Source organism: Nyctereutes procyonoides, unplaced genomic scaffold (assembly GCF_905146905.1).
Source record: "Nyctereutes procyonoides isolate TBG_1078 unplaced genomic scaffold, NYPRO_anot_genome, whole genome shotgun sequence".
In the NCBI taxonomy this organism is placed as follows: Eukaryota; Metazoa; Chordata; class Mammalia; order Carnivora; family Canidae; genus Nyctereutes; species Nyctereutes procyonoides.
The window spans coordinates 13,070,453-13,096,706 of NW_026575148.1; the positions used below are offsets into that span (position 1 = coordinate 13,070,453).

Consider the following 26,254-nt stretch of genomic DNA (forward strand, 5'->3'; position numbering starts at 1 on the left):
ACAGCTGTCTTTGAGGACATCTAATCCCTTATATTTAACATCAGAGTAAATCCTTCTGTATTTTAATTTTTATATCATTGAATAATGTTTGTGATAAGAGGAAAAAAAACCTCTTATATTGCATGTGTTTAGGATTTTTACTGGGAGGGTTTTAAATATCCAGGATTTAAAAATTAAATCAATAAATTTTACACTCCTGGAACTTTAGCGTGTTAATAAAAAACTTTAAAAAGGAAAGAAATCTTTTTTGACATAGTTGTCCTTTAAAACATTCAGAAACAAGATTACCTAATTTGATGGTAAGAAAATTTAATAGCCTTTTTGCCCATAATTGAAAAATTAGATTCCATTTGGAATTTGCTGAGAATATGAACATTTTTTACAGTATCAAAATTTATGTGGTCCTGTGTTAATTAGCAGGGTACATCTAATACTAATTGTTCTCTCCCTCACTATTCCATTATCTGGAAGTATCTAATTTAAGGATACATTCAGTTTGGTGTTTTTTTGAGTTGTATATTTTAACGCTCTCTTTATAAGAGAATGCAATATATAGGTGCCCATCAACAATATGGGCCAAAATAAAAGGAGTTCAGAAGGACATTCTGTGATGACATTTGGAAATTTAAAATACTAGGGGTTTTTTGGGTTTTTCTGTCTTAACAATGGAAGGTCTGCTGTTTTACATGACTTTTCCAAGAATTTCAGCAATTTCCTTTTGGAAATATAATGCATTTGATTATAGGAAAAGGGATTATGGTATCCATTAAGGCTGTGAATATTTAAAGGTTACTCTGATAAAGCCCGTGCATGGATCAGTAATTGTATGGTGACCTCAACAGTCTCTGTCTGTCTTTTCTTTTGTTTGTGATTGTTTTTCCCCCCTTCAAATACAGGAGCTGTTTAAGAGTGGGCATTTGGCTTCTTTTAAGAGTGAAATTTTATCAATCTATTAATTGTTTCTTTTCATCTGTCTTGTTTCATACATGATATTTCATTCTGAATGCCTGCTTCGCACCACTTCATTGCAAGGACTTCATATGAAATGGACTCCCTTCAGAAGGGGATCTTGCATGATCTTTCATGTTTTATGTATTTCTACTAATATTTATCATACAGCTTATTAACCTTTGTCTGTCTGGAACAGGCTGCAAATGAAGTATGGACTTTTGAATTGATTTTACTGTTTTACCTCATTTATTTTACTTTCCTTGCACAGGTTGTATCTGAAAATGCTAATTATTTGAGAACACCAAGAACTCTTGTGGAACAGAAGCAGAACCCTACTGTAGGTATGTGGTCTAAAAGAAATTCTATTCCAAACCTTCTTCAACTTGCTATTTTGCACACATGTAAAACTCTTCAGTGATGAAAGCATGACCAAATGCTATGCTTTAGTTTTTATTTAACCTGTATTAATTTTAAAATGTGTTGTACAACTCAAAGTATACAGTAAGGTTTCAATAGAATGAACAAGAAACAGCATTTAATTTGATTTATAACTGTTTTGAATGTCTGCAGTGTAAGCTACTTAGTCCAGTTATCAATGCTAGTTTTTGTATTCTATACATTAAAATCCCAAAATATTTTAATGAGGAAGGAAATTTCATTTTTCCTGGCTGATAAAATTGTAAATATGCCATTGCATACAAAAAAGAACCTTCTGCTAAAAAGAAAAAAAAAAAAAAAGAACCTTCTTCTTTCCTGGTAAAAAAAAAAAAGTGGGGAGTGTTTTAAGCCCTTTCTTGGTGTGTTAATTTTCCTTTTGATTATCTCCTAAGGAAAACCAAAGCAAAACTAATGCATAGGGGCAGTTGTTACTCATTACTGACCTGTAGAACATAATTGGTTCTTTGCAAATAGTATTGCAAAGCAACACTGAAACTTATCGGTTTTAAGCTCATTGTTGATAAACTATATGGAGTAAGTGGCATAGTATTTTCTCTATAAATAGTTGTCTAAATAGTTTTAATAAAAGCATAAATAAGTTTCAACTATATACTTTGATCTACATACTAAGTTTATGAATTGTTTGTTGATGCCTATTAAAGATCTTCCTTAATTATATATAGTTTATGTTGACAGCTTTTAATATTCCCACATTATCTTACTTTATGTATCATAACATATTTGATAGAAATTTATTTAATCTTTACCAAGTGGTAAAAGTTTTGCTTGGGTGTAAATACTTTTCCTACAAATTAAGCGTCAGTTTATACTGGCTGTGTTTTATTTGTTAATAATGTGTTTCATGGGGTCTTATTAAGATCTGAAGACATTTAAGTATTAGAAATTTAAGGTGTTTAGGCCTGAATGACCTACAAGGAATTGTTCTCACATGGTCTTCTCACAAATTAGTAAGCTTTAATTTGCTTCATTTTGTAACATGCATTAATGATTTTTAACTCAGGGGTATCAGAAAAGATTCTTCATTTACAGACACACATTAAAAAATATTGCTCTATTATGGCTACATTTGTGCTAGGAATGTTTTTTTATATGAACTGTTCATGCAAACTGACAGTATCCCTTATCAACCTAAATTAATTTGTGTATTAGTATTTTGATGCTTTTAATATATGTATGTCTAATTATGGTGTAGACATATTATTTTCTCTAAAGGCAACATTTTACCCAGTGTTAAATACCCTCATTTGTACATATGATAAGTGGTGGTAGTGATTATATTAAAGTCTACATACAAATGAATTGTGAGTCTGTTCAAGGCACTGCCAGCTAAGTGTGGTAAGAGCCATGTTATTGCATGCTGCATGAATTCCCAATGTGAATGGAAGAACACCCGTTGTGTATGTATTTTCTCTAACTCCCATCAGGGTCTCACTGTGCGGGCCTGTTTAGCACCTCGGTGCTCGGGGGTTCTTCAAGCGCACCTAACCTACAGGATTATGCTCGTACTCATCGTAAAAAGCTGACTTCTTCTGGCTGCATAGATGGTATGTGCACACATGCACACACAGATTCATATCCACACTCCTGCACACACCCATGAGCATACGGTACTTCTCAAAGGCAAGCCTAAGTCCACTGATTCAACTGGAATTGTAGCACCCTTTGGTGAAACCCAGCACCTAAATGACAATCACTGCTCTCTTACCTATGGCTTGGATCCATGTTTCATCAAAGAGTTAATTGTAGTTAGACATACAGTACTCATTCAATGAACAGTTTGTCGAAATGTGACAGAACTGCATCATGTGTACTGGTCTTTTAGATGGTCAGTAAGCCATACTATGAAGAATAAATCTTTGATCTTTTAAACATTTGTTCATTGTTATTCCTCATTTTACTTACCGATAGTGATCTAAACGAAATAAAGTGAACAGAATATTTGTAAGTAGAAGACAATCTTCTGGTAATATTTTTATAGAAATAAACATAGGATGAGAATATTTTAGAATCCCTAGTTGGAGAGCCTCTCACTGTTAATATACCTTAAGGGTATATATTCAAATTGTCTTTTGAGGCTCATGGAAGCCTGTGCCTTCTGTTAGCCCTTTCTGGATTAGATGTATTTAAAACTTTTTCTCATATATCCACAAATTTACTTAAGTCAGTAAAACATGGATTTACCAGAATTGCTGGCTCATCCTGCTTTTCTTTCTTTTGTATATTTCATTAAACACTTTGCCTCTATCATCAAGCCATTTTACTTTTAACCAGTACCCTCTTTCATTCCCTTCTGCATGTCACCTAATTCTAACCTCCTTATATATTTGTTTTTTCCCTCTTTTTTTAAGTGTCCTTCTTTTGGTAGCTGTTACGAATTTCAGGTACCTGTTTTTCTCTTTCTCAGACGCCACACGCGGTTCTGCTGTTAAAAGGTTTTCTATCTCATTTGCTCGACACCCAACCAATGGTACGTTTTGCTTTTATTTTAAAAGATACTCCCCTGCTTCATCCTTTTTTATTTTTCTTTTATTTCACACTGTGGGGTATACAGTATCATTCATTTCTCCATTCTTAAATTTCAGTTGGCATATAATTCCAACTTATTCATCCAAAGTATTGATACTGTCTAGCTCCCTTCTTCAGTTGTAATTTACACAATCATTTAACATCACTCATCAAAGTTTTAAATGATCACAATGATGAGTATTAATATTAAATTAGCACCTAAAAATCCCTTCTAATTTCTCAAGTGATCAGTCTACACAAATTTTAAAAATACAACAATTAGTATTGTTTTCTTTTTAATTCTTAATCATTTTAATGTTTTTTCTTCATAATTTGTTTTCTGATCACATGGTTGTTTTATTGAGTTACTTAATAAAAATACACAGCCACACTTGTCAAATAACCAAAAGAGAGGTGTCTTTGAAAAGTTCTTGGGAACCAGGAGATGCAGATTTCACTGTGTAATATCATTTATCTGTGGCTGTTTGTCTAAAGCAGAACTCAATTTGGTCTGGAGCACTCCAGTAACTTCATCTAGCATTCACTTTGTTCTCATATAGCAATATGGTTTGCTGTTGTCAAGCAACCGATTTTTTTTTTGGTACCACTTTTGTTAAAATTTGGAGAACTCATAATAGGAAGACGACTAAGCTAAAAATCTAGAAAGGTAGTTCAATTAAATTCAATTTCTGAGGCTGAACAGTGAAGTGTTTCATGGCCATTGTTTATAAACTGAATCGTTACACTCTTACAGCTTTCTTACACAGAACTTGTTCTTGGACAAGAGGGAGTATTTACAGATCATTTTTAAATAATTGAGGATCAAAGAATTTGAAAGAAAACATACAGATTTCTGCTTTTATTTGGAATGAAGATAACTTTTTTCCCTGGATTTTTTTTTCTTTTTAACTACAAATAAATCTTTCAAAAACTCAAGTCAAGTCTTTGAAAAACTTCTATGAAACTAAAGGATTAAACACAGTTTATAGTCATTGTCCTCCTTTCTGGATCCTTTAACAGTACACTTAAATAACAGTGCACTAAATATTTCCTGGAGGTGAAGTAAGAAGATCTCATCCTCAACAAGAGAAAATTTAGCCCTTAAAGCCTGATGTGCTTTCCCTCCTTTGTAGCTCTTTAAATGCTACTTTCTGAAGAAAAAGATCCTTATTTGATACAGCTGCAGCTTCTAAAGAACCCACATGCATAAGAACCTCTTAAAAGAAAAACCAAAGTCACAAGAAAAACAGAAGCCACAAAATTCTAAGAAGAGACATTGCAGGTTTAAGACTGACTATAGTTTTTGTGTGGAATGCTTTTGTATTTATAGCCAGTATTGCAAATTTTATATAGGAGAAATCTGTGTTTACTGAAGCTTTAAAAAAAATGGTTAAATTTAACAGAAAATAGAGTAACTTTATATTCCTTTGGCTAAGACTTTTTTTTTTAAATGTGGGTTTTCCACCCGTGTGACTTAATGCATATAAAATGCATTCCTTTCAACTCTAGAAATGTTTCTTTTGAGTTTTCAAGATTTTTTTTCTTTTATTCTGTGTTGTCTTATCTGTCCTATGAATTGTCATTTGACTCTTTCACTTTTTATTTCCCCTAACTTTTATGTTATTTCCATCTTAATACATATCATGGACTTACCCTCCCTTCATCTTTAGTTCAAGGAACATGGTGAAACAAGTATCTTCTGACAGTGCTTTACCTTATTTTCTGGGCCTCTGTGCAGAACACCTACACCTCTATAGGTGCTGGTCCGTTTCCTCTGTGGAATGTCTAGGCTCCAGTGGTATGTTTTTATAGCTTCTAAACATGACAGCAGGGTGGCTTTTTAAATTGCTGCGCTAACCCTTTCATTGTGGATTAATTACAAAGTTTACTAAAGATAAATGGGGGAAAAATGTAGTCCAGAAGAACTTGATTCTGTTGTTATTTGTCTGTTAAAATATCTAACAGGCAAATGCAAGGAAATAGTTGTCACAAAACACTTGCAAGCATTCTGAGGAAAGGATAAAAAAAAAATCATATTGTTAAGTTTAGTGTAATGCAAAGAAAGGGTTTGCGTGTATTTGCATGAATCTTGTACTTTAAAAAAATGTAATACTTGTGCAAGCCTAATTTTTTTAATGCTTATTTTAGGTGCTTTAGCTGCTGTTATGGTATATAGTTTCTGTTTTGTTTTGTTTTTGAGTATATGTAATGTTCCGTCATGCTTTGGTTTGCACCTGAAAATCAAACATACTGGTTTTATAAACTTTTTTGTTATTTTCATAGGAAGATTAGGTTCTCTCTTAACCATAGTTTCCCTACTTCAGTCAATACTTAAGCATTCTCAGGTCACTATTTCCTCCCCAAATTTAGTAAATACCAGTCACTGTTAAAATGAGCACGTGCGTATTGAAGCAGAGGGTTTACAGTCTATTTGAGTTTGATTAATTTTTACTTTTTATTTAATAATACTAGCCTTTATATAAAATCTTAAGTATTAAAAATATTTCCTTTGGAGGAAAATTAGTTTGAATTTTGGAAAGAATAGATACGGAAGGACTTGTTATTTTAGTTGTTTATGAAAGCAATTTTAAAAGCCATTCAGTTGAATAAAGTTTAAATAAATAGGCAATTTTTATAAAAAGCAAATAACCAATATCCTGTTTAAAAAAAACTGTATATTTAAGGGTTTTTGTTTCACTGATGGTATTAATATATATGTGCATGGTTTGTTTCATGAAATTTTTGTATTTCTGTGCCATTGTTGAATGCAAATTTGTCTGTATTTTGTATTGCTTTTTACTTGGCCTGACTTTACTCAGCTAGCAATTTCAACAATAGAATTATTGAGTTAATTCAATAAAGGTAGGTAAAATGTGTTTTGAAATTTGATTTTCAGCATAATTGAATGAATGTTGTTTTCAGGTCACACTAAGAGAGTTATTGTTGGCCTTGGTATGATTAGAAAAGCTATTTTAAATCACTACTTCACAAGTAATTACAACATAATTATTCTTCAACAAGAAGTTAATTTTAGCATCCTGGCATCAGGGACACATCATGGCATCAACTTAATTCACCTGTCAAGTAGACCTGATTTTTTTTAAAGTAAAAACTGAAACAATATAATGTTTTCTGTTTTTCCCCCAGGGTTTTCTTTAAGCATCATTCTTAGATTTTTACCAAAATATAGTATAAAATTGTGTGCATGCTGTACTATGTGATTACATTTAAAATGAAATCTTTGTCACATCCTGTTCCAACCCCATATCGCATAGCATCTGGTGTCATGACTTCAGAGATCTCATGTGTTTGCATGTAATAGATTGGAAAGACCTAACCCATACAGTTCTAAGCAATGGTCTTCTTTCTTCTTAATGATTCTTTTTTTAATTATCCAAATTTTTTTCATTTCTTTTTTTCAGGCTTTGAATTGTATTCCATGGTGCCATCTATTTGTCCTCTAGAGACTCTTCACAATGCCCTGTCTTTAAAGCAGGTGGATGAATTTCTTGCTTCCATTGCTTCTCCATCAAGTGAAGTTCCACGGAAGAGCCCTGAAATCTGTAGGATTATTATTTTTTATTATTATTATTATTGTTATTATTATTGTCGTTATTTTGTGGCAGTAGATATTATCTGAACATAAGAATTATGACAACAAACTCAAGTAGTGGTAATGAATAGAATTTTAGGACAGAAGGAGGTATAAAGGAGCATTACTTGCAGTGTGCCACATTTCTTGACTCCTCCTCAAAATCTTTTTCCTTCCCAAAAGGAAAAAGAAAAATCTAAGACCCAACGATAGAAGTCAACAATATAGAGTCATGGCCTTTTTTTCACATTCTTATCATGTGTCATTTTATAATAAACTTTTTAAAAATTACAAAATATCATTCATCGGTAACCCACACATGCACACATGCCCATCCCCACACCTTTGGGTGTTGAATAAGTGAATAAGATGAAGCCGTTGACTAAAAACTAAAGAGAGCAAATTAGGACAAAAGGGTTTTCAAGTTCTTTAGAAAATATTCTGAAAAGGTTTATTCATTGTGTGAAGAAAAGGGATTCAGGGCTCAGTAAGTTTTAGAAACCGTGTATCATATCCCACCTCCCTTTTGAGAGAGTTGCATTAGTGTAGAAACAACTAAGTTTTCTCTGCAAGGAAAGCTGCAAACCCAGATTTTCCAAAACTTCCTTTTTGAGAAAACACATTTTTGGTGACCTATTTAAACATTCGTTTGTGCTGTGGTAAGGAACATCATTTTGGGAAATCTTTAGGGCTACCATTTTGGGATATGAGAAGTCCAATGGCTACTGTCATTCTCAGCTCTATTGGATCCTTCAGCACATTGGATTTTCCAGTTTAGGAAGCATCAGGTTGGGGCGAGCATGCTCTGCTCTGTTAAGAATCGTGCTGGGACTAATCATATCTTCGGAAAGTCACAAACTGTCAGTGTATACTGATCTCCTTTTCATAAAGTACATTCTGTAAATCTGTTTCTCTGAAGAATGAAAGCCAAGGTCTTGGAAAGAAAGCCACTTCCATGCCTTGCTGTTATCCCCCTTTTTTGGGCTGCCACATTGTATCATTCTATTATACAGTGTTCTGTTCACATTGTATGCTGTCTGAATGGTACCCCCTGCATTTCTGCAGTCTAGTAGCCTTCCCTTTTCTCCTACTTGTGGTAGCAGAGGTCAACATTGAATCATTAATGGTAATGGAGAGATATCTAGGCATTCTAAAATACTTTTAGGAATGGTTTTATGAAGTAGGTTTTCATTTCAAATTTGCATATGAATCTATCTGATTCTGAGAACCGATAATAACCAGATGAAATAACTTCTCTGAGCAGTATGAAGTCAAAGTCAGGAAAACGAAGCATGTTCGTCTCCCTTTCTTTGTTAGCTGATAGGATAGATAGTGCTTCTCCCCAGCATGCAATAGGGAACCTGAATGCATTCTCATTTACCCTTTACCCCCTTTATACTTGATGTTTCACTGCTTCCCTGGGGCAAAGATTTATAATCTTAAAAAAGAGATCAAAGAAAGATTCTATTAAATTAGAACTTAGGATAGATATCAATGCCATTTAGACTCTAGAAGATTTTCAGTGAATGACTTAAGGGAAATAGCAGTAATAGCATCTGTTTCTTTTGGAAAGAAAATTGTGAAATATTTACAAAAAGATCATCTCTGAAGGTATATTCTGTGGTTCCATTACATTATGTTGGCTTTATTTCTGTGGTTAGTGAATCCAGTTCATCAGAGCGTATTATTGAAGTATATTGTTGAATTGAAGGATATTAAATTCCTTTTCCAGTTCAGATTAGTTCTTCTGGATGCAAGTTGCACCCCAAGGCCTCTAGCTCTCTTAAAATTTTATTCCATTACTTACTAAGGGAATTAGATGAGAATATAAATACAGTTAACGCAGCTCGTAGAGTTGGATAAAGCTTAAGTCCATGTAGTTCATTGGTCTTCCGTCTGTATTGCCAGGGGCTTTTGGAAGTTCCATGAGGAAGAGGATGTGGAGTGGTTAGGCCTTACGTCTATGTGGCTGCTTCAACCAGAGTATCAGTTTTCATCATTTTATTTAAGATTTCATTTGAGAAAAATTTACTGTTGAAAGAAAAAAGCTTAGATACCGTTGAGGAAATCAAGTAGTTAGTGGTCAAGCAAACCCAGGTCTTCTAAAGTGTATGGTTTTTTACTTCTTTTTGAATAGTAAAGAAAATAGATGCCAATTATAATAAAAATTATCTGAGTCCTATATTTTATACTGTAACTGTAGAATTAATAGGTTGTAATCACAGTATTTTACACTATTTATACTTACTTCCCTGAATTGTCAAGGAATTAGCATTATAATATAAACTGTATTGATTTTGTACTGTTTATAACAAAGAAGCTGACATTGTTAATGCTCTGTCATTCAGAAAGGCTTTTTCCTCAGGACAAAATCAATTTTGTGGTAACTAGTAGTAACTTACAATGGGAGACTAACAATATCAGTTGGGGGGAAAGGTGTGGAAATGCTAATTGGACAAGTTAGAGATAGAAGTTAACAGGATAAAATATGCTAGCAGGAAGGAGCTTAGTAGTGGTATAGTGTTTTACGTGCTACTTTAGGGATTTTTTTTTCATCGCTTGCGTATTGTGTCATTAATGACTACTTGGAGCTTCTGCCAATGGGTTTTATATTCATTCAGTGTAGATAAATACCAACCATCTAAGGCACATTTGCTATAATTGGCCCACATATTTATTTTTTAGAGACATGCTGTTCATTGCTATCAGATCCTCCCCCAAAATTGCAAAAGTAGGCAAATGTGTTTTAGCTAATTTTTTTTAAAGATTTTATTTATTTATTAATGAGAGACACAGAAAGAAAGGCAGAGACACAGGCAGAGGGAGAAACAGGCTCCATGCAGGGAATCCAATGGGGGACTCAGTCCCAGGACTCCAGGATCACGCCCTGAGCCGAAGACAGGTGCACTCAACTGCTGAACCACCCAGGCATCCTAGCAAATGTGTTTTTTCTTGACTCCTCATCTCCCTTCGGTTAGGAACTAAGAAGCTCATGCCGGGAGCTTCCTGCTCTGGCCTGTCCTTCCCCAGAGGACTTCATACTTAAGAATTATCCCAGCTTTTTCTTTTTACACTTCTTAATTGCCCCACTTGATTACAAAGAAGAAAAAAAATCTATAAAATTCCCTTGCATTAAGATAAATCCCAACGGTAATATAGGAAGACAGTTTAATTTATTATTTGTAATCTATTAGTTTATTCTTAAATATAGTTTAGTAGACCATAGTGTTTGTAAATTAACTATCCTCGAATCTTTACTTCATTTTTTTTAATTTTTTTTAAATTTTTATTTATTTATGATAGTCACAGAGAGAGAGAGAGAGAGAGGCAGAGACACAGGCAGAGGGAGAAGCAGGCTCCATGCACCGGGAGCCTGATGTGGGATTCGATCCCGGGTCTCCAGGATCGCGCCCTGGGCCAAAGGCAGGCGCCAAACCACTGCGCCACCCAGGGATCCCCTACTTCATATTTTTAAGAGAAAAACAATTTGAGACACTTTTCTTTTTTTTTTTTTTTAAACCAGGCAGTACAACTTGTGCCATCAGCTCTCTGCCATCCCTTAAGCATCTGAGATTCTATCAGGGCAGGATAAAATTATGTCTGTTGCTCTATTTCTTGTTGGCATACCTTTAGTAAATACCGCTAAATGCTTATTAATAATTTACAGTATAAACAGAACATCTATTTGGATAAGAGCACACAAGAACTTTTTATAGGAAAGATGATTTTGCTGAATTTACTCTATAAACCTTGCATTGTCTTATTTTCTCCTGTAATGTATATTCATAACTCCACTAAATATGTAATTAGAAATTTCTAAAATGTAAGGATTTAGCAAGAAATTATTGAACTGCCATATCTGGGTTGTTTATTTTTCAGCCTCTACAGCTTCACGTACCAGTCCAGTAATGAGAAGAAAAATATCTTTAAATACATATACACCTGCAAAGATCCTCCCAACACCACCAGTTACCTTAAAGAGTACGAAAGCAAGCAGCAAGCCAGGTTAGGAGTATGTGTGAATTTATGGATTCTGTATAGCAATTGGAGGAATAATAATAGCTTGTGTTTTGATTTTAAAATCTGTTTTTAAGAAGGATCATTATACTTCTTAGAGGTAAAAACTGTTATTGTAGTATATTGATGTATTTATATTTTTTCTCTTAATTATCTCCCCCACCCTTGTATCTGTTAATTTAATATAATTCATAGTCATACTTTTCTGCAAACTAACTTATGAACTCTTTTTGCTTTTCTTTTGAGCCTAGGCATTATTTTAGTCATATGAATTTTTTTTCTTTCTTTACAGTGTTTTTTTTTAAGATTTTATTTTTATTTATTCATAAGAGACACGGAGAGAGAGGTAGAGACATAGGCAGAGGGAGAAGCAGGCTTCCCACAGGGAGCCCAATGTGGGACTCTACCCCAGGACCATGCCCTGAGCCGAGGGCAGAGGCTCAACTGCTGAGCCACCCAGGCGTCCCTCTTTACAGTGTTTTTCTTCTCTATTCTCAGTCTAATGATGTGAATATCAAATTCAACTGTCTTTTGTCAACTTTTTTCTGTGTTTTTTTTTTTTAAGGTTTATTTTTTTAGTAATCTTTACACCCAACCTGGGGCTTGGAACTCACAACCCCAAGATCCAGAGTCATATGCTCTACCAACTGAGCCAGGCACACACCCCAGCTTTTTTCTATTTTTATTTTTTGATATATTTTATTGTGTTACTGATCCTCCCTGAAATCTTTTTTTTTTCTCATTCTTTTTTTTTTCTCTTATCTCATTATAACTTCCACAATGCACTCTGTCTTGGTGTTCTTTCCATTTATCTGATTCTTCTACTCTTGTTTGATGATCCTTCTTCATCCTATGTTCCTATGCCAAACAAGGACATTCAACCATTGACTTTTTTCTTACCCTATACTTTTATTCTTCAGAGAATTCTAGATAGCTCTGAGGTTTTGACTGTATCCTCACTGGAAATTTCTTAATTCTTTTCCTCATGTTCCTGCTCTCATATATTCTCTTGGTTAAGAGTTTGTGCTTGAGAGTGGGAGGAACCTAAATTAAAATCTCAGCTCTACTACTTATTAGCTATTTAACCTTGGGTAAGTTACTTAACCTCTCTGATCGTCAGTTTCATAGTCATAAAATCAGGGTAATAGTGTCTCTTAAAGGTTATCAGAAATGAATCCAATAATATATATAAAGCACTTGACACATGTAGTAAACACTCACTAAATGTTAGCTGCCGTTGTTGCTATATTGTTGCCAAACTGTTCTCTTCACTTCTCTCCGAATAAATCCCTGTCATTTTTCTTCTTCTAAAATATTCTCGCCTTACTGCCTATGTTCAAGACCCAACCCAGCCCCCTCCACTGGTGATATATTTATATGATTACCAGAACAAGAACTCTGATGACACTGTACTGCTGGCTTGATTATTTATACCTGATTACAGCTCTGTCAGATTATCAGGCCTTATGAATTATAGGCAATATCTTAAATATATTTAAACTTAGTACATTCTAAATAATCAGAATATGCAGGTACAGACAACTGAAAAAGTATCTTAAATATAAGTTGTGGTCTATTCATTCCATACACAACTCAAAGTTAACATTTGTATAGTTTTGTTTATGCCGCAAAGTGCTTTTTCACTCTTACATTTCTAAACATACCTCATGGCCATGCTGTTAGGGATGAAAAAGTTGTAGACAGTTTATGACTTATCCCTGTTCACAGAGCTAGTAATTGGTAGACCTAGGATTTGAATACGCTTTGAATCACAGTTCTCTATATATTAGACACATAATAAATGCATTATTTCATAAGCATTTTGTAATAATAAAGAGGAAATAATAATATATTTGATTTTTCAAATACAACTTAAGCCAGTCTTGCATTCCTGGGATAAACCCTACTTGGTCATGATGAATAATTTATGTATATGTTGCTGGATTCAGTTTGACTTTGAGGATTTGGGCACCTGCATTTGTGAAAGGTAGTGATTGGTCTGTAGTTGGATTTTTGGTTTGTTTTCTTGTTTTTTGTTTTTGTAATGTCTTCCAGATTTTGGTATCAGGTTGATGCTGGCCTCATAAAATGATTTTCTTCTATTTTCTGAATGAGTTTTTGTTAGGTATTTCTTAAATTTTGATAGAATTAATTTTCTGTTTCATTTTAGTGACGGCTTTGGTAATTTGTATCTTTCAAGGAACATGTTCATTTTATCTAGGTTGTCAACTTGCTCATTACTTTACTATCCTTTTAATGAATGTACTGATAATTTGTGTTCTGATTTTTTTTTCTTCACTACTCTCACTAGGGTTTTATCCATTCCGTTGATGTTTTCAAAGAACTAGATTTTCGCTGTTTGTTTTTCTGTTTGTTTTATATTTCACTGATTTCTGCTCTTTAATATTGTCTTCCTTCTACTAATTTGGGTTTACTTTTATCCTCTATTTCTAGGTTCTTAAATCACTTTTTGTTAGACATTGCTTCTCCCTTATATAAACGTTAAAGCTACAAGTTTCCCTTTAAGTACATCTTAACAAAAGTTAACATTTTATTTTCATTCTCATGCAGTTAAAAATATTTTCTAATTTGTAATTTATTATTTGAGTGATGGAGCATTTAGAAACATACTGGTTAATTTTGAAATATTTAGAGGTGGAGGTTCGAATATCTCGTTAACAATTCTTTATTTCATTGCATGGCAGTTACAAAACATGCGCTGTATGATTTCAGTCTTTTACATGTGAAACTTTTTTTATGGCTTCCGTTTGGACTTGGTACATCTTAAATGTAGCAAGGGGACTAAAAAAAGAACTTTTGTTCCATAGTTCATTGATATAATGTTCTATCAGTACCCATTAGGTTAGAATTGCTGATAATCTTATTCAGATCTTCTTTGTCTTTACTGTTTTGAGGGGTGGGAACACGTGCAAGGAAGAAGTTCTGATGGTTGTATCAGCTGCTTACAGAGCAGTTTCCACTCACAGCTGTGGAGTTATATGTCTAAATGCAGACCTTTAATTCAGTCAGTTTTTGTTCTGTGCTTTGGAGCTTTTTTCTTATGTACATATATATTTGATAAGACTTTTAATGTATTGACCCATTTATCATCCTGAAATTTCCCTCTGATTCTTAGTAAGACTTTGTAGATTTATTTAATCTTGCTACTTCACATTTCTTACACTTACTGTATGCATGGAATATTTTTCCATTCTGTGTCTTTGTATTTAAGGGATATTTTTTTGTAGGCAACATATATTTGGCTTTTTAAGAAACCCATTCTAACACTATCTGCCTTATAGTTGCAACGTTTACATTTCATTAACAATGTAATTATTGATATGGTTGGGTTAGATCTATTGGTTTATTATATTTTCTGTTTATACCTTCTGGTTGTTTTTCTTTTATTCTTTCCTGCCTTGTTTTGTATTAATTCTGTATTTTTAGTACTTTATTTTACTTATTAACTTTTTAGCTTTATCTTTTTGCACTATTCTTTTATTGGTAGCTGTAGATATATATCTCTTACTTTTCATGGCCTACTTAGAGAAATTTTATACTTTTCAAAGTAAAATGTGGAAGCCTTGCAGCTATAGGTTCGTTTACCTTCCTCTCCTCTCATCCTTAACACACGTGTGTTACTTCCACATATGTTATAAAGGCTACAATACAGTGTTAGAATTTTTGCTTTAAACAGTCATGTGTATTTTAAAGAAATTAAGAAGAGAAAAAAGTCTTTTATTTATCCACACGTTAGCCATCAGTTTTTATTCCTTTTCCTAACAAGTCTTTGTTTCCATCTGATTCTATTTGCTTTCAGCCTGAATCTTTTTAGAATTTCTTATAATGCAGATCTGTTGCTGTATTTGAAAAAGTCATTGTTTTACCTTCATTCCTGAAAGGTAGTTTTGCTGGATAGACAATTCTAGGAAAAAAGTTTTTTCTATCAGCACTTTAATGGTGTTGTTCCCCTGTTTCTGGTTCCCTCTGTTTCTAGTAAGAAATCTTTGTTAATTTGAACTGTCCGGATGTATGCAATGGGTTAATGATTATTATTTTCTGCCTTTTAATATTTTAAATATTTTTCAACATTTAGTATTTTCCTTTATCTTTGACTTTCAACAGTTTGACTATGGCAAGCATGCTTAGGAATTTTATTTATTTATTTATTTTGGTGATAATCTAGATTGATGTCCACTCTTACCTCTTAATTCTGCTGTTAACCTATCAGAGGATTTTTATTTCAGGTATTTATTCTTTAGTTTTAGACATTCTTTTTGATTTTTTGAATTTTTTTTCTTCAGAGATTTCCTTATTATTCATTATAAGCAATATTTTCTTTTGTTCTAAAGTACAGTTCAAGTACTTTAAAATTCTTGTGTAAGTAATTGATCTCAGGATTGGTCTCTATCAATTTATCCATTCTCAAGAAGAAAGATGTTTCCCTGTTGTTTCATACATTGAGTAATTTTGGATTGCATCCTAGACATTTTGAATGAGATGTTGTATAAACTACAGGTTGTTATTTTTGTTCTGTTTCTCCCAAGAGTATGGAGTTGTTTGGGTTCTTTTAAAGCAAAGAGTTAACCTTGGCTGAACTCAGATTGCAAAACTGTGTCCCTTAAAGTCATTGGCAGCTCAGATTTCACCTCATTTCTTTTAGCCTCAGCTGGATTTCTTGGAGCTTACCCTGCTAATGCCATAAGTGTGATCAGAGTGTATGTAAGGAATTGGGGGCTCTCCCTTTCTGGCATTTCCCACCTAACTATCCAGCAGCTGTAGTTGCTCCAATACTTCTGATTCTTAGTGCTACTAAGAATGAGTTTTATGTTGGAGTTTTAGTCATTGCCCATGGTGTGGATTGGATACTCTGGATACTGTCCTTAGGCCAAAAGCTTTTTTTTTTTCTTTTTTCTTTTTTTTTTTTTTTTTTTTGAAAGATTGAGCTTGTGAGCTGCCAGCAAGGGGGGCAGGGTGGGGAAAAGAGCAAAGGGAAAGGGAGAGAGTGAATCCCAAGCGGGCTCTGCACCCAGTGCGGGGCCCAACGTGATCACAAACCCTGAGATCACAGCCTAACGAGAATCAGACACTCAAATAACTGAGCTACTAAGGCAGCCCATCCTATTTTTTAAGGCCAAAAGCTTTTTTTTGAAGTGTGTGTTGGGAGGACTGAGCATGGGCTCTCTTCTTCCAAGTGTTGATTTTCTCTGGTATATACCTCCTTTTGTTTACTCTTCATTGTCTTCAAATAGTTGTTTTTCATATTTTATCCAGAGTTTATACTTGTTATTTGCAGAATTGGTCTGACAGAAGCTTCCCATCCGACCAGAAGTGTAACCTGGCTTAGAATAATTTTCTAATGATTCATTATGGCTTGACTTTGGTCTGGATACAGAAAGATGAATTCTAAGTCAAGAATGTTTATAGATTCCTAACCTTTGGACTTTTTAATTAGAGACATAAGAGATAGAGGAGAAAATAGCTGTTTATAGGAAAATGATGAGTTCAGTTTTAAACATATGAAGTTTATGTTTCCTGTCAGTTGTCTGTACGGAGATTTCTAGCAGGATATACAGGATATATAGATCATGAAGTAGGGGGAAAGACCTAGGACAGAACTGTACATTTGAGGATTGTTAGCACAATAGATGGTGGTTAAAAATGATGAATAAATTAGTTTTCCAGAAAGACTATAGAGTGAAAAACGAAACTTGTTTTGTGAGCACAGCCCATTGACATTACTTTTCTGTACTAGTGTTGAATTCTAAAAAGTTAAAAGGTTAAAAATGCTCCTTTAAATGTTAACAGTGTTTCATTTACATCACAATTATAAAGTAATTATTTTGTCACTTAGCAGTATTATTTGAACATGAATTGGGACGCCTGGGTGGCTCAGTGGTTGGGCATATGGGCGTGATCTGGGATCAAGTCCCACATCGGACTCCCTGCAGGGAGCCTGCTTCTCCCTCTGCCTGTGTCTCTGCGCCTCTCTCTCTCTCTATCTCTCTCTCTCTCTCTGTGTGTCTCTCATGAATAAATAAATAAAAATCTTTAAATAAAATGAACATGAATTGCTTGTGAAAATCTAAGCAATAGTTTTCTTTTTTTTGTGTGTGTAGCTACCAGCGGACCTTCTAATGCAGTTGTTCCTAATACCTCATCTCGAAAAAAGAGTGTAACTGGCAAAACAGAAATGCATGAACACAAAAAAAACACTGGGAAAAAGAAATGAAACCTTAGCAGAAGCTGGAACTCCTTAAACACATAAAAATCACGTGTTCAGTAGAAAAGGACACATAATAAACCTTGACTGAAAACTGTCAAATCAAGTAATAATTTATGTTTTTCCGTATACATCTCTGTATTCATTTTAAAATATGTCAAGTCCAGAGAATTCTTTGTGTATATTTGGGTAAGGAACATTTTCTCATGATCTTGAATGAAATGTTTAAGACAATGCTTATTAATATTTAATGAGCAGCAAAAGTTATGGTGATGAAGGTCTGTCATTCTTAATGTTAGGTTTACCATGTGCCCCTGGTAAAGACAAAGAAAAGCCCAGCTAACTTGTACCAGTGTCACACCAGTAATGCTGTTTACTCAAGAATCTGTGAGGTAATCTCTCTGTACACTTTCATTTTCATGGAATTTTATCTTAGCTGTAAAAACCTATAGCTTGGGTTAGCATTTGATAGGATTACCTACTGCAGATTTTTAAAGTATATTTCCAAAGAGATTTCATTGACCATTGATTTTAGAAAGTTTTTTCCTCCTTTTGTTGGAATTACATATATGCTGCAGTGTTTAATAACTGGAGTATTAGCATATGGGTTATTTTTTCAATATGTGCTTTGAGATTTTTTTATTGTGTTTTTGTTTAAAATATTACATATACAGCTGGGATAACTACACCTTTATGCACATAAATTTCTATATTAATTTGTAGAAAATACTTTCTTTATATATTTCCTTGCCATAAGGTGCTTTTGCTCATCAGGAAAATTTTGCTTCATGTATTGGGGATAAAGACATCTTTAGTTTTGTTGTTGTTGTTGTTGTTTTAAAGAGATACAGTTGACAAGTTTATAAATGTTACACTTATTTTCAGAGTTCTTTTTAGATCTAAGGAAATCAGTTCAAAAATGAATGTCATCATTGTAAGAAGAATGAATTCTGTAGTTAGTAGATATTATGTATAGAACCTCTTTTTAGCATTTCCATTCTTATCTCTAGTATATCTGTTGATCTAAGAAAGCTTAAAGACTGAACATTTGAAGTAAATGCTCTTTTCAAATGATTAGATTTTGAAAGGAAATTGAGATCATTGTTTTGTGATTTCATCCATGATGTGAAAAAAAGGTATTTATTATACTTGGTGCTTTTTTCCCCCTAATGTACAAATAATTATAAGCCCCTTGAAATGACTTAAACTGTAAACCAAACAGTACAACCTGATAAGAATTCCATACATTGCCAGTCGAGTAACTGGTAATTGCTAAAGTTTTAGTTTGAAGCTTACGTTTAGAAAATTACTGAATTCTCGTATGAACACAACTATTAAAATTCTTCAGAAGACTCTCCTAGCTTTAGATCATCATCTATGAATTGACTTTTAGAAAATAAGCATATTATATGTTAGTTTTAAGAGGTACCAGATACAGAAGTCACAAACTATATACTACTATATAAGTTTGTATACTTCACGTGAATGTAATTGTATTATATGGAGACATGTCTTGTAAACAGTTGAATGTACCTAAGCTTTCTGTATGTGAAAATGTTAATGTGCTCAGTGTGGGAGTAAGAAACTACTTTTATTTTTTAAGTGGAACTGAATTAAATATTTTATTTCCAGAATGAGAGATTGGCTTAAATGGCAGATTATTTTTTATTCCTATTCCTTATCTCTTTCCTTTTAGCTTTCAAAGTAGAAATAAAGGAAAAAACTATTTGAGTATTAAACATAATGCTATCTTAGATGTGAAATAAAACTTACTGTTGGCCGCACACATTGCAATATATTCCCTAGGAATCAATTAGAAAAGTTCAACGGAGCTCACTTTTTCCATTCTTACATAAGAACTGTGATTTCACTGTAGTCACTAAACTCAGTAATATCTTTGTGTAGACTGGACGGTCTGATTTGAAAGAATATTTGAGTCATTTTCTAAAACAACAAAAAACCTTATACATAAGAGCAAGAAATGATAGTTATCACTGTTTAGTGGAAGTTTGAACCATCTGTTTCTCACATGATTCTATCTCCGGAAGATATGTTTTTCATCTGTTTTAAATACTGGAAGAAATTGCTTCTTGTGGCCTAGTCCTCCAACCAGCAAGGAGATGAGAAAGCACAGCTTGGGGAACGGCCCAGACATTCTAGGATGTTAGTCTTCATAGCACATTATTCATTCTTTCCATCCTTAATCATACATCTGAACTCAGACTTAACCTTGCCCTTGAAGTTGTGCTGTTAGCTTTTGCTGCTCTGGTTCTATTGAGTTCTCATAATCCATCCTCAACACCAGGAAATATTTTGGGGGGTGTTTTACCAGCCTTGGGTTAAGGAGAAAAATATGCCGAACAGCTTATCTCATGTTTCCTTTGACCAGGAAAGAGAGGCAGAAGAGAAGCCATAAAGGGACAAAGAACTTGTAACAGGGTGCAGCAAAAGGGCAATAAATGGCAATTAAGAGAAAAATTAAATGTATAGTTCTTCAAGAAATACTTAATTGAAACTCTTTAGACAAAAGTCTGTTTTGAACAGTATTACCCAGATTCCCTTCCAGGTTTTGCTGACTTTCTGCATGTCCATTCTTACCTAATTTCATGCCAGTTTGACCTAAGATTTTACTTTTTTGTCTTGTGTTCATACCTTAATGGAAAGTCCTCAGTGTTTTCTTTTGTGCTTATCAAAGTTTGCTTTCCATGTAGTGTTCATTAATATGACATTTTATCCTTGGCTTATCTGGACAGCGTAAACTGTTGGGATCACTTCTGTGATGGCTCAGCAGTTCCCTCTATCCCCTCTGATTCTCATAAACTGTCCCTAGAGCCATCACCAGCAGCAGCATTCTTACCCATGGGGTCAATTTTTCTATTCCTTCTTAAAGGAGTCGCTTGTCATAAGGAGTCCCAAGTAGAAACAGCTCTCCCTTTGTATAGAATCATGGGTACCAGACTGTTGCCTTGTGAAGTTTTCTTTATATGGGTCAATTTTTTTTTGAAGATCTACTCTGTTTTCAGAGAATGGAGAACTATTTAAGGTCTATTATTTTATACCATATATAAATTATTTCTCGATTATTTTTTAGATTTTCTGTAACTTTCCTTTGGGCCATGTGCTTATTCATGACTTGAGAGAGAGGTAAATGAAACTTCCCACCTAGACATTTTCTTCTTTTTTGTCTGATTTTTATTTTTTTTTATGTTGTATGTGGCTGTGTTTTCTGTCGCATATGAATTCATGACCGCTAGCTAGACTTCCAATGTTTATCCCTTTAACATCTTTTGTTGGTGTTGTGTGTTCCATTGGACATTTTTGCCCTGCAATTTAAAATGTCAGATATTAAGATATGACAACGTTTTATTGTAGCTTGCATTTGCTTTGACACATCCCTGCTTTATCCATCCCTGGGTTTTTTTTATATTTTTGTCACTTTGTTTAGATATTTTAAGTAGCATATAGTAAGTTTTGCTTTGTGATTCAATTTTAGGATTCCTCTTATTTCATACGTCAGTGTAGTCTTTTTATATGGAATACATCTTTGCTTTTAGGTTAATGCTTTCTATCTTTATTGCTTTTGTTTTTAATCTTTTTGTAAAAGAATACTTTTCATTGCAAGAAAGAAAAACTCCAGTTGAAACTTAAAATCATAAGGAAGTTTATTTATTTTTTAAAAGATCTTATTTATTCATGAGAGACTGAGAGGCAGAGACACAGGCAGAGGGAGGAGCAGGCTTTATGCAGGGAGCCTGATGGTGGGACTCGATCCTGGGACTTCAGGATCGCACCCTGGGCTGAAAGCATGTGCTAAACCACTGACCCACCCAGGGATCCCCCATAAGGAAGTTTATTAGGTGTTTCTCTGGTGGAATGGGCTCCAGGCACAGTACTCTGAGTCATACTGTCATCGGGGACCCAGGTTCTCTCCCTCACACCTATAGCATAGTACAAGCTTTATCCCAAAGCTGTTTTCCCTCATGTTTGCAAAATGACTGCTTGTGGTAGTCAGAGTTATATGTTCCCTTGTTCGAGTCCAGCACAAGAAAACTTGAGGAAAATTCTCCCTTAACCATAGTAAATCTTTCATTTCAATGTGATGGGGCCAAACTCATTTGGTCATCTATCCACTCCTGGATGAATAACATTTTCTAGGAGAATTCCATAGGTTTGTTGGCTCTGGAGCTGATGATGGGGTTAAGTTCCCCCAAAAGCCTCAGCACTGTGGTTAGCTTGGACCAATTAATGCTTTGTTGTAGAAGGTTATTCTGTGCATAGTAGGGTGTTTCGCGATATTCCTCTGTTAAGCTGCAAGAGTTGTGGTAGTCAATTAAGACAATGGGCCAAGGAGAGGCCGAGGCTGCAAGAGCTGCGGCCTGGAGGAAATCGGGAGGGGGAGGGAAAGAAAAAAAAAAAAAGACAATGGGCCAAAGTGAAAATAATCAAGTCTCTGATTACTTACTGTGGTAATATAAGCAAGAGGCCAAAAGGAAAAGTAGTACTGGCTCCTACTGTCCTTCCGTCCTTCCTTCCCCCTTGCCCCACCCCACCCCCCACACCAAACGGCACTTGGCAAGGGTCAATCCAATGCCATGCAATGCAGATGGAGGAAACTGTCTCACTGCTGAGGAGCCCTGAGCAAAAGGTTCCTGTGATTTTGTGAACCCAGGGAACTAGGGACAGGGAGAGAAAGAAAGGCTACAAGTGCAGAAAACTGGAGACAAGTACCTTGGTCAAGACCTCTGCCCAGTAGGAAGGTCTCAGTGGAGACACCTGCACATGGCCTTAGCCAAGGTCCCTGAGGAGGAGGCCTGTGGATGGAGGTGTCAGGGCTAGGAATGCAGATATGAATATGCGCATGGTGGCCTTTGGTGTCCTGAGTCCTTGACTATAACTCCCTTCAAGACTATGTGGAGGAGCAGTGTGAAGAAGAGGCCAAAGCCTGCGTGCCGCCGCCGCATCCCCACGTCCAGCGCTTACGTCCCGCCGCCGTCGCCACCATGCCCAAGAGAAAGGCTGAAGGGGATGCTAAAGGAGATAAAGCCAAGGTGAAGGATGAGCCACAGAGAAGATCTGCAAGGTTATCTGCTAAACCTGCTCCTCCAAAGCCAGAGCCTAAGCCTAAAAAGGCCCCTGCAAAGAAGGGAGAGAAGGTACCCAAAGGGAAAAAGGGGAAAGCTGATGCTGGCAAGGATGGAAATAACCCTGCAGAAAATGGAGATGCCAAAACAGACCAGGCACAGAAAGCTGAAGGTGCTGGAGATGCCAAGTGAAGTGTGTGCATTTTTGATAACTGTGTACTTCTGGTGACTGTACAGTTTGAAATACTATTTTTTATCAAGTTTTATAAAAATGCAGAATTTTGTTTTACTTTTTTTTTTTAAGCTATGTTGTTAGCACATGGAACACTTCATTGTTGTTTTGGGGGAAGGGCATATGTCACTAATAGAATATCTCCGAAGCTAGATTGATAACAAGAGGGAAAAATACCTTCCCCTTCTAGTTTTGAGAAACTTCCTCTTGGCTCCCAGGAGGAGGGATTCCTTGATGTTGACACACATGAGCCACCTTGGTGGTGTGGAAAAACTAAAATTCAGTTTTTTATGTCCTCTTCTCCCTCTCTGCCTTCAACATAGACTTGACTCCCTTAAACCCAGAGACCTGTTGGAACCTGATCCCATGAAATGGTTCCCAGTATGTCAGGCAATCTGGACTTTACGGTGTCACCACTGAGATGGCGTCCCTCAAAAGAGTTTCTTTTTTTAGCTTGTGGATCTTCAGATTGATAATTCTGCCATTTTCATTTCATTTCCTGAAAGTCAGGGTCGGCTTGTGAAAAGTTGTTAAACAACATGCTAAATGTGAACTGTCAACCCTCACTCTAAACTTTCCCTGTTCAGAGCATCACATGAAGACTTCATTGGGTTTTATAGTGGCTTTCTGATTTTGGTAGTCCATTGAAGAAGGGAGTTTGGAAGTTGTTGTATACTGTTAACGATCGTCCGCCCATGTCCTGCCTGAAATACCATGATTGTTTATGAAAAGTATCTTTAATAAAGCTGGATACAGTTTGAAAAAAAAAAAAAGACTATGTGGAAAAGATAGCTTTCCCTCATAAAGCCTACCAGGCAAAGCTTTTGTAATTGCCCATGATAAGGCCTGAAAGATTATACATAGAATTTTGGCCTAAAGTCAGTCTCCTCATCCTGGTCTCTAGCCTAAAGGCCAATAACTACCCCCCACACACACAGAGAGTCAAAAGTGTCTCTAGACACTGCCAGATCTCCTGGAGAAGCAGAATCACTCCCAGTTAGGAAGCCCTCCTTTAAGCACATGAGCATATGAAGAAAGGATGACATATGCCCAAAATTAAGGTTCTGTTAGAAAGAGGAGTTGAGGGATGAATAAAGGGTGAGTAATCAACAGTAGACCCTACACTGCGATTTCATTATATTATCTGTGTTTGCAATAGTTCCCTTTGTTCCACTAGTGGTTTTCTTCTTAACTGTAATTTTGATTTATGTATTTCATTTTTTAGATGCTATTGACTCCCTGCTATGAGCAGTGTCCAATTAGTATACTTTTTTCTGCCTTTCCTTTAGAGCAGTTTTATTATTACCTTGGTTCTCCTTGTGTTTAGTTTTATACCCATAAATATTTTATGCCATTATTACATGGTTATCCATTTAAATGCCATATTTTGAACCCCTGATTAATCAAGATGAAATCATTTCCACAATATGCCCTCTTGGCCTTCTCTCAGTTTCGCTTGCCTCTTTTGTACTCCCTCTGGTGTGGCATCTGTTTGGGGGATGACTTCCCCATTTCTTTCCTGAACTCTGTTAACTCCTATTGCATTTCCTTTGGTTGTGTTTCTGATCACATCTTACTTCCGGGTAAACTTTTTGTTGGCCTAAGTTGAGTTATGACAGTATATATCTATTCCTATATTTCATATACTCAGTGGATTCATTTTTTTCTGTTGAATGGTTTTGTCAACAATGATTTCATCTGCTGTTGTTTCTCCTGTTCCTGTCCTCCTTTTCTTGGCATGTCTGTGCAAGTACCATGCAGGTTCGTTTTCATTTATCACTCATCTTGAAATAAGTTTCTCTCTGGCTGACCTCTTTGCTGCACATCCATATGGCAGGTAGTGCAGTATTTTGGACTAACAGTTCTTCCTGGGTAATAGAGGAGCTACTTAGGACAGAGCTGTGGTTCTGTGACAGCTGCTTTAGCCTTTTATTCTCTCCAGCAAACAATAATTGACAACTGCAGAGCCGCGCCCCTTTGGAGCCTCTTTGCTGCACTCTTGTCTCATCCACAGAAAGCTTCTTGGAAGTGACATGTCTGTGTTTCCTCCTTTGGCCTTGCCTCTCTTGCCATTCCGTGGCACCAGGTGGGATGCAGAAAACTGCCGATTGCTGGTGCTCACCCCATTTCCATTGTTTCAGACAAGAAATTGGTTGTGTCCTTCAGAAGATGCCAGCAATGTTGGAGTCTTTGGGTCTGATGACTTTGAGATGCTGCAGATAGAAGCAGCCTCTCCAGGCTTCTTCCTGTTAGACCTGTATTTCATTTGTCAGCTCTTTCTCATAAAGTCGTGTTTTCTAGTTTTGTTGAAGACAGTTTATATCTCTCTGTTCTATGTGATTTCTCCATTTTCAAATGGAGTATCACTTCTTTTTTTCTTACTCTCCTTTTACAAGAAAGAAGAGAAGGAAGAGGAAGAAAAGGAGAAGCTTTTGTTTTCTTAACACAGTATTTTTTAAATGAAGTTAATAATGCCATTTGCCTAAAGTCCAGTGTTGTCAGAATCAAATGAAATGGTAATTTGATAAACTGCAGAAGGAAGAATAAATTTGAAGCATTATTTGTGTTCTTTTGTTGTAATGGAGTTGTATATAGTCCAAGTGTCAACCAGGCCTCTATTTTCAATGGCATTTCAGCATTTTTGCAGTCAAGGATGTTCAAGACAGCTCCCAATAGTCTTTCATGGTTGCTTTTGTTGCCACAGGAACAGCCTGCCTAGTAACATTCTGACAAACCAAAAAAAAAGAAAAAGAAAAGAAAAAAATCAAGGTTATTTTGGCATCTTATCCATTTATAAAATCTTTAAAATAAGACAAAACATTCCTTCTTAAAGCAGTGTAAAAAAAAAAAAAAACCCACAGTATTTAACAAAACAAAATGAGGGCTGCCCTCCCACCCATCCATCTCCTGTCATGTGTTGTGTGAATGACACAATTGTGTGATCCTGGTAGGATAATGGATGTATGGTTTAGGTACCCATCTTAAAGCCCTTACAAGGATGTATCTTGAAGAAAGTGGGCTACTTTTCATCCTATGTGACGTGCTTCACGAGTACTTGAAACATAAAAGATGATTTAAACAAAAAAAAAAAAAAAACAATGTGCTTTCTGAAAGTGTTTTGCTACTTTAAGAAACTGTAGTTTTTTTTCTCAAACTGGTCAAATTGAATAGAATGCTCAGTGCTAAAGGTGAAT

At 35.2% G+C, this 26,254-nt stretch overlaps 2 protein-coding genes across 4 annotated transcripts in view; both read left to right on the top strand.

Annotated features, from left to right (window-relative positions):
* PPIP5K2 (diphosphoinositol pentakisphosphate kinase 2) overlaps nt 1–19,386 on the top strand; it is a 75,112-nt gene extending 55,726 nt beyond the window's left edge. Inside the window, exons 26-32 of one of the 3 annotated variants that reach the window (XM_055312820.1) lie at nt 1,220–1,292; nt 2,835–2,954; nt 3,815–3,877; nt 5,654–5,713; nt 7,338–7,478; nt 11,387–11,512; nt 17,644–19,386. In XM_055312820.1, coding sequence (XP_055168795.1) covers nt 1,220–1,292; nt 2,835–2,954; nt 3,815–3,877; nt 5,654–5,713; nt 7,338–7,478; nt 11,387–11,512; nt 17,644–17,756 — 696 coding nt within the window. In that variant the 3' untranslated portion in view covers nt 17,757–19,386. The remainder of the gene's footprint in view (nt 1–1,219; nt 1,293–2,834; nt 2,955–3,814; nt 3,878–5,653; nt 5,714–7,337; nt 7,479–11,386; nt 11,513–17,643) is intronic. The other 2 variants (XM_055312821.1, XM_055312822.1) reach the window with 2 other exon arrangements.
* A 3,316-nt stretch (nt 19,387–22,702) lies between these two features.
* On the top strand, nt 22,703–23,117 carry LOC129501679 (non-histone chromosomal protein HMG-17). Its single transcript, XM_055312878.1, has one exon. The coding sequence runs from the start codon at nt 22,748–22,750 to the stop codon at nt 23,018–23,020; it is 273 nt and encodes a 90-aa protein (XP_055168853.1). The 5' UTR covers nt 22,703–22,747; the 3' UTR covers nt 23,021–23,117.
* Nucleotides 23,118–26,254: the final 3,137 nt, after the last annotated feature.

Coding starts and splice junctions, on each gene's coding strand:
- LOC129501679 (XM_055312878.1), top strand. CDS start 22,748: ATGCCCAAGAGAAAGGCTGAAGGGGATGCTAAAGGAGATAAAGCCAAG.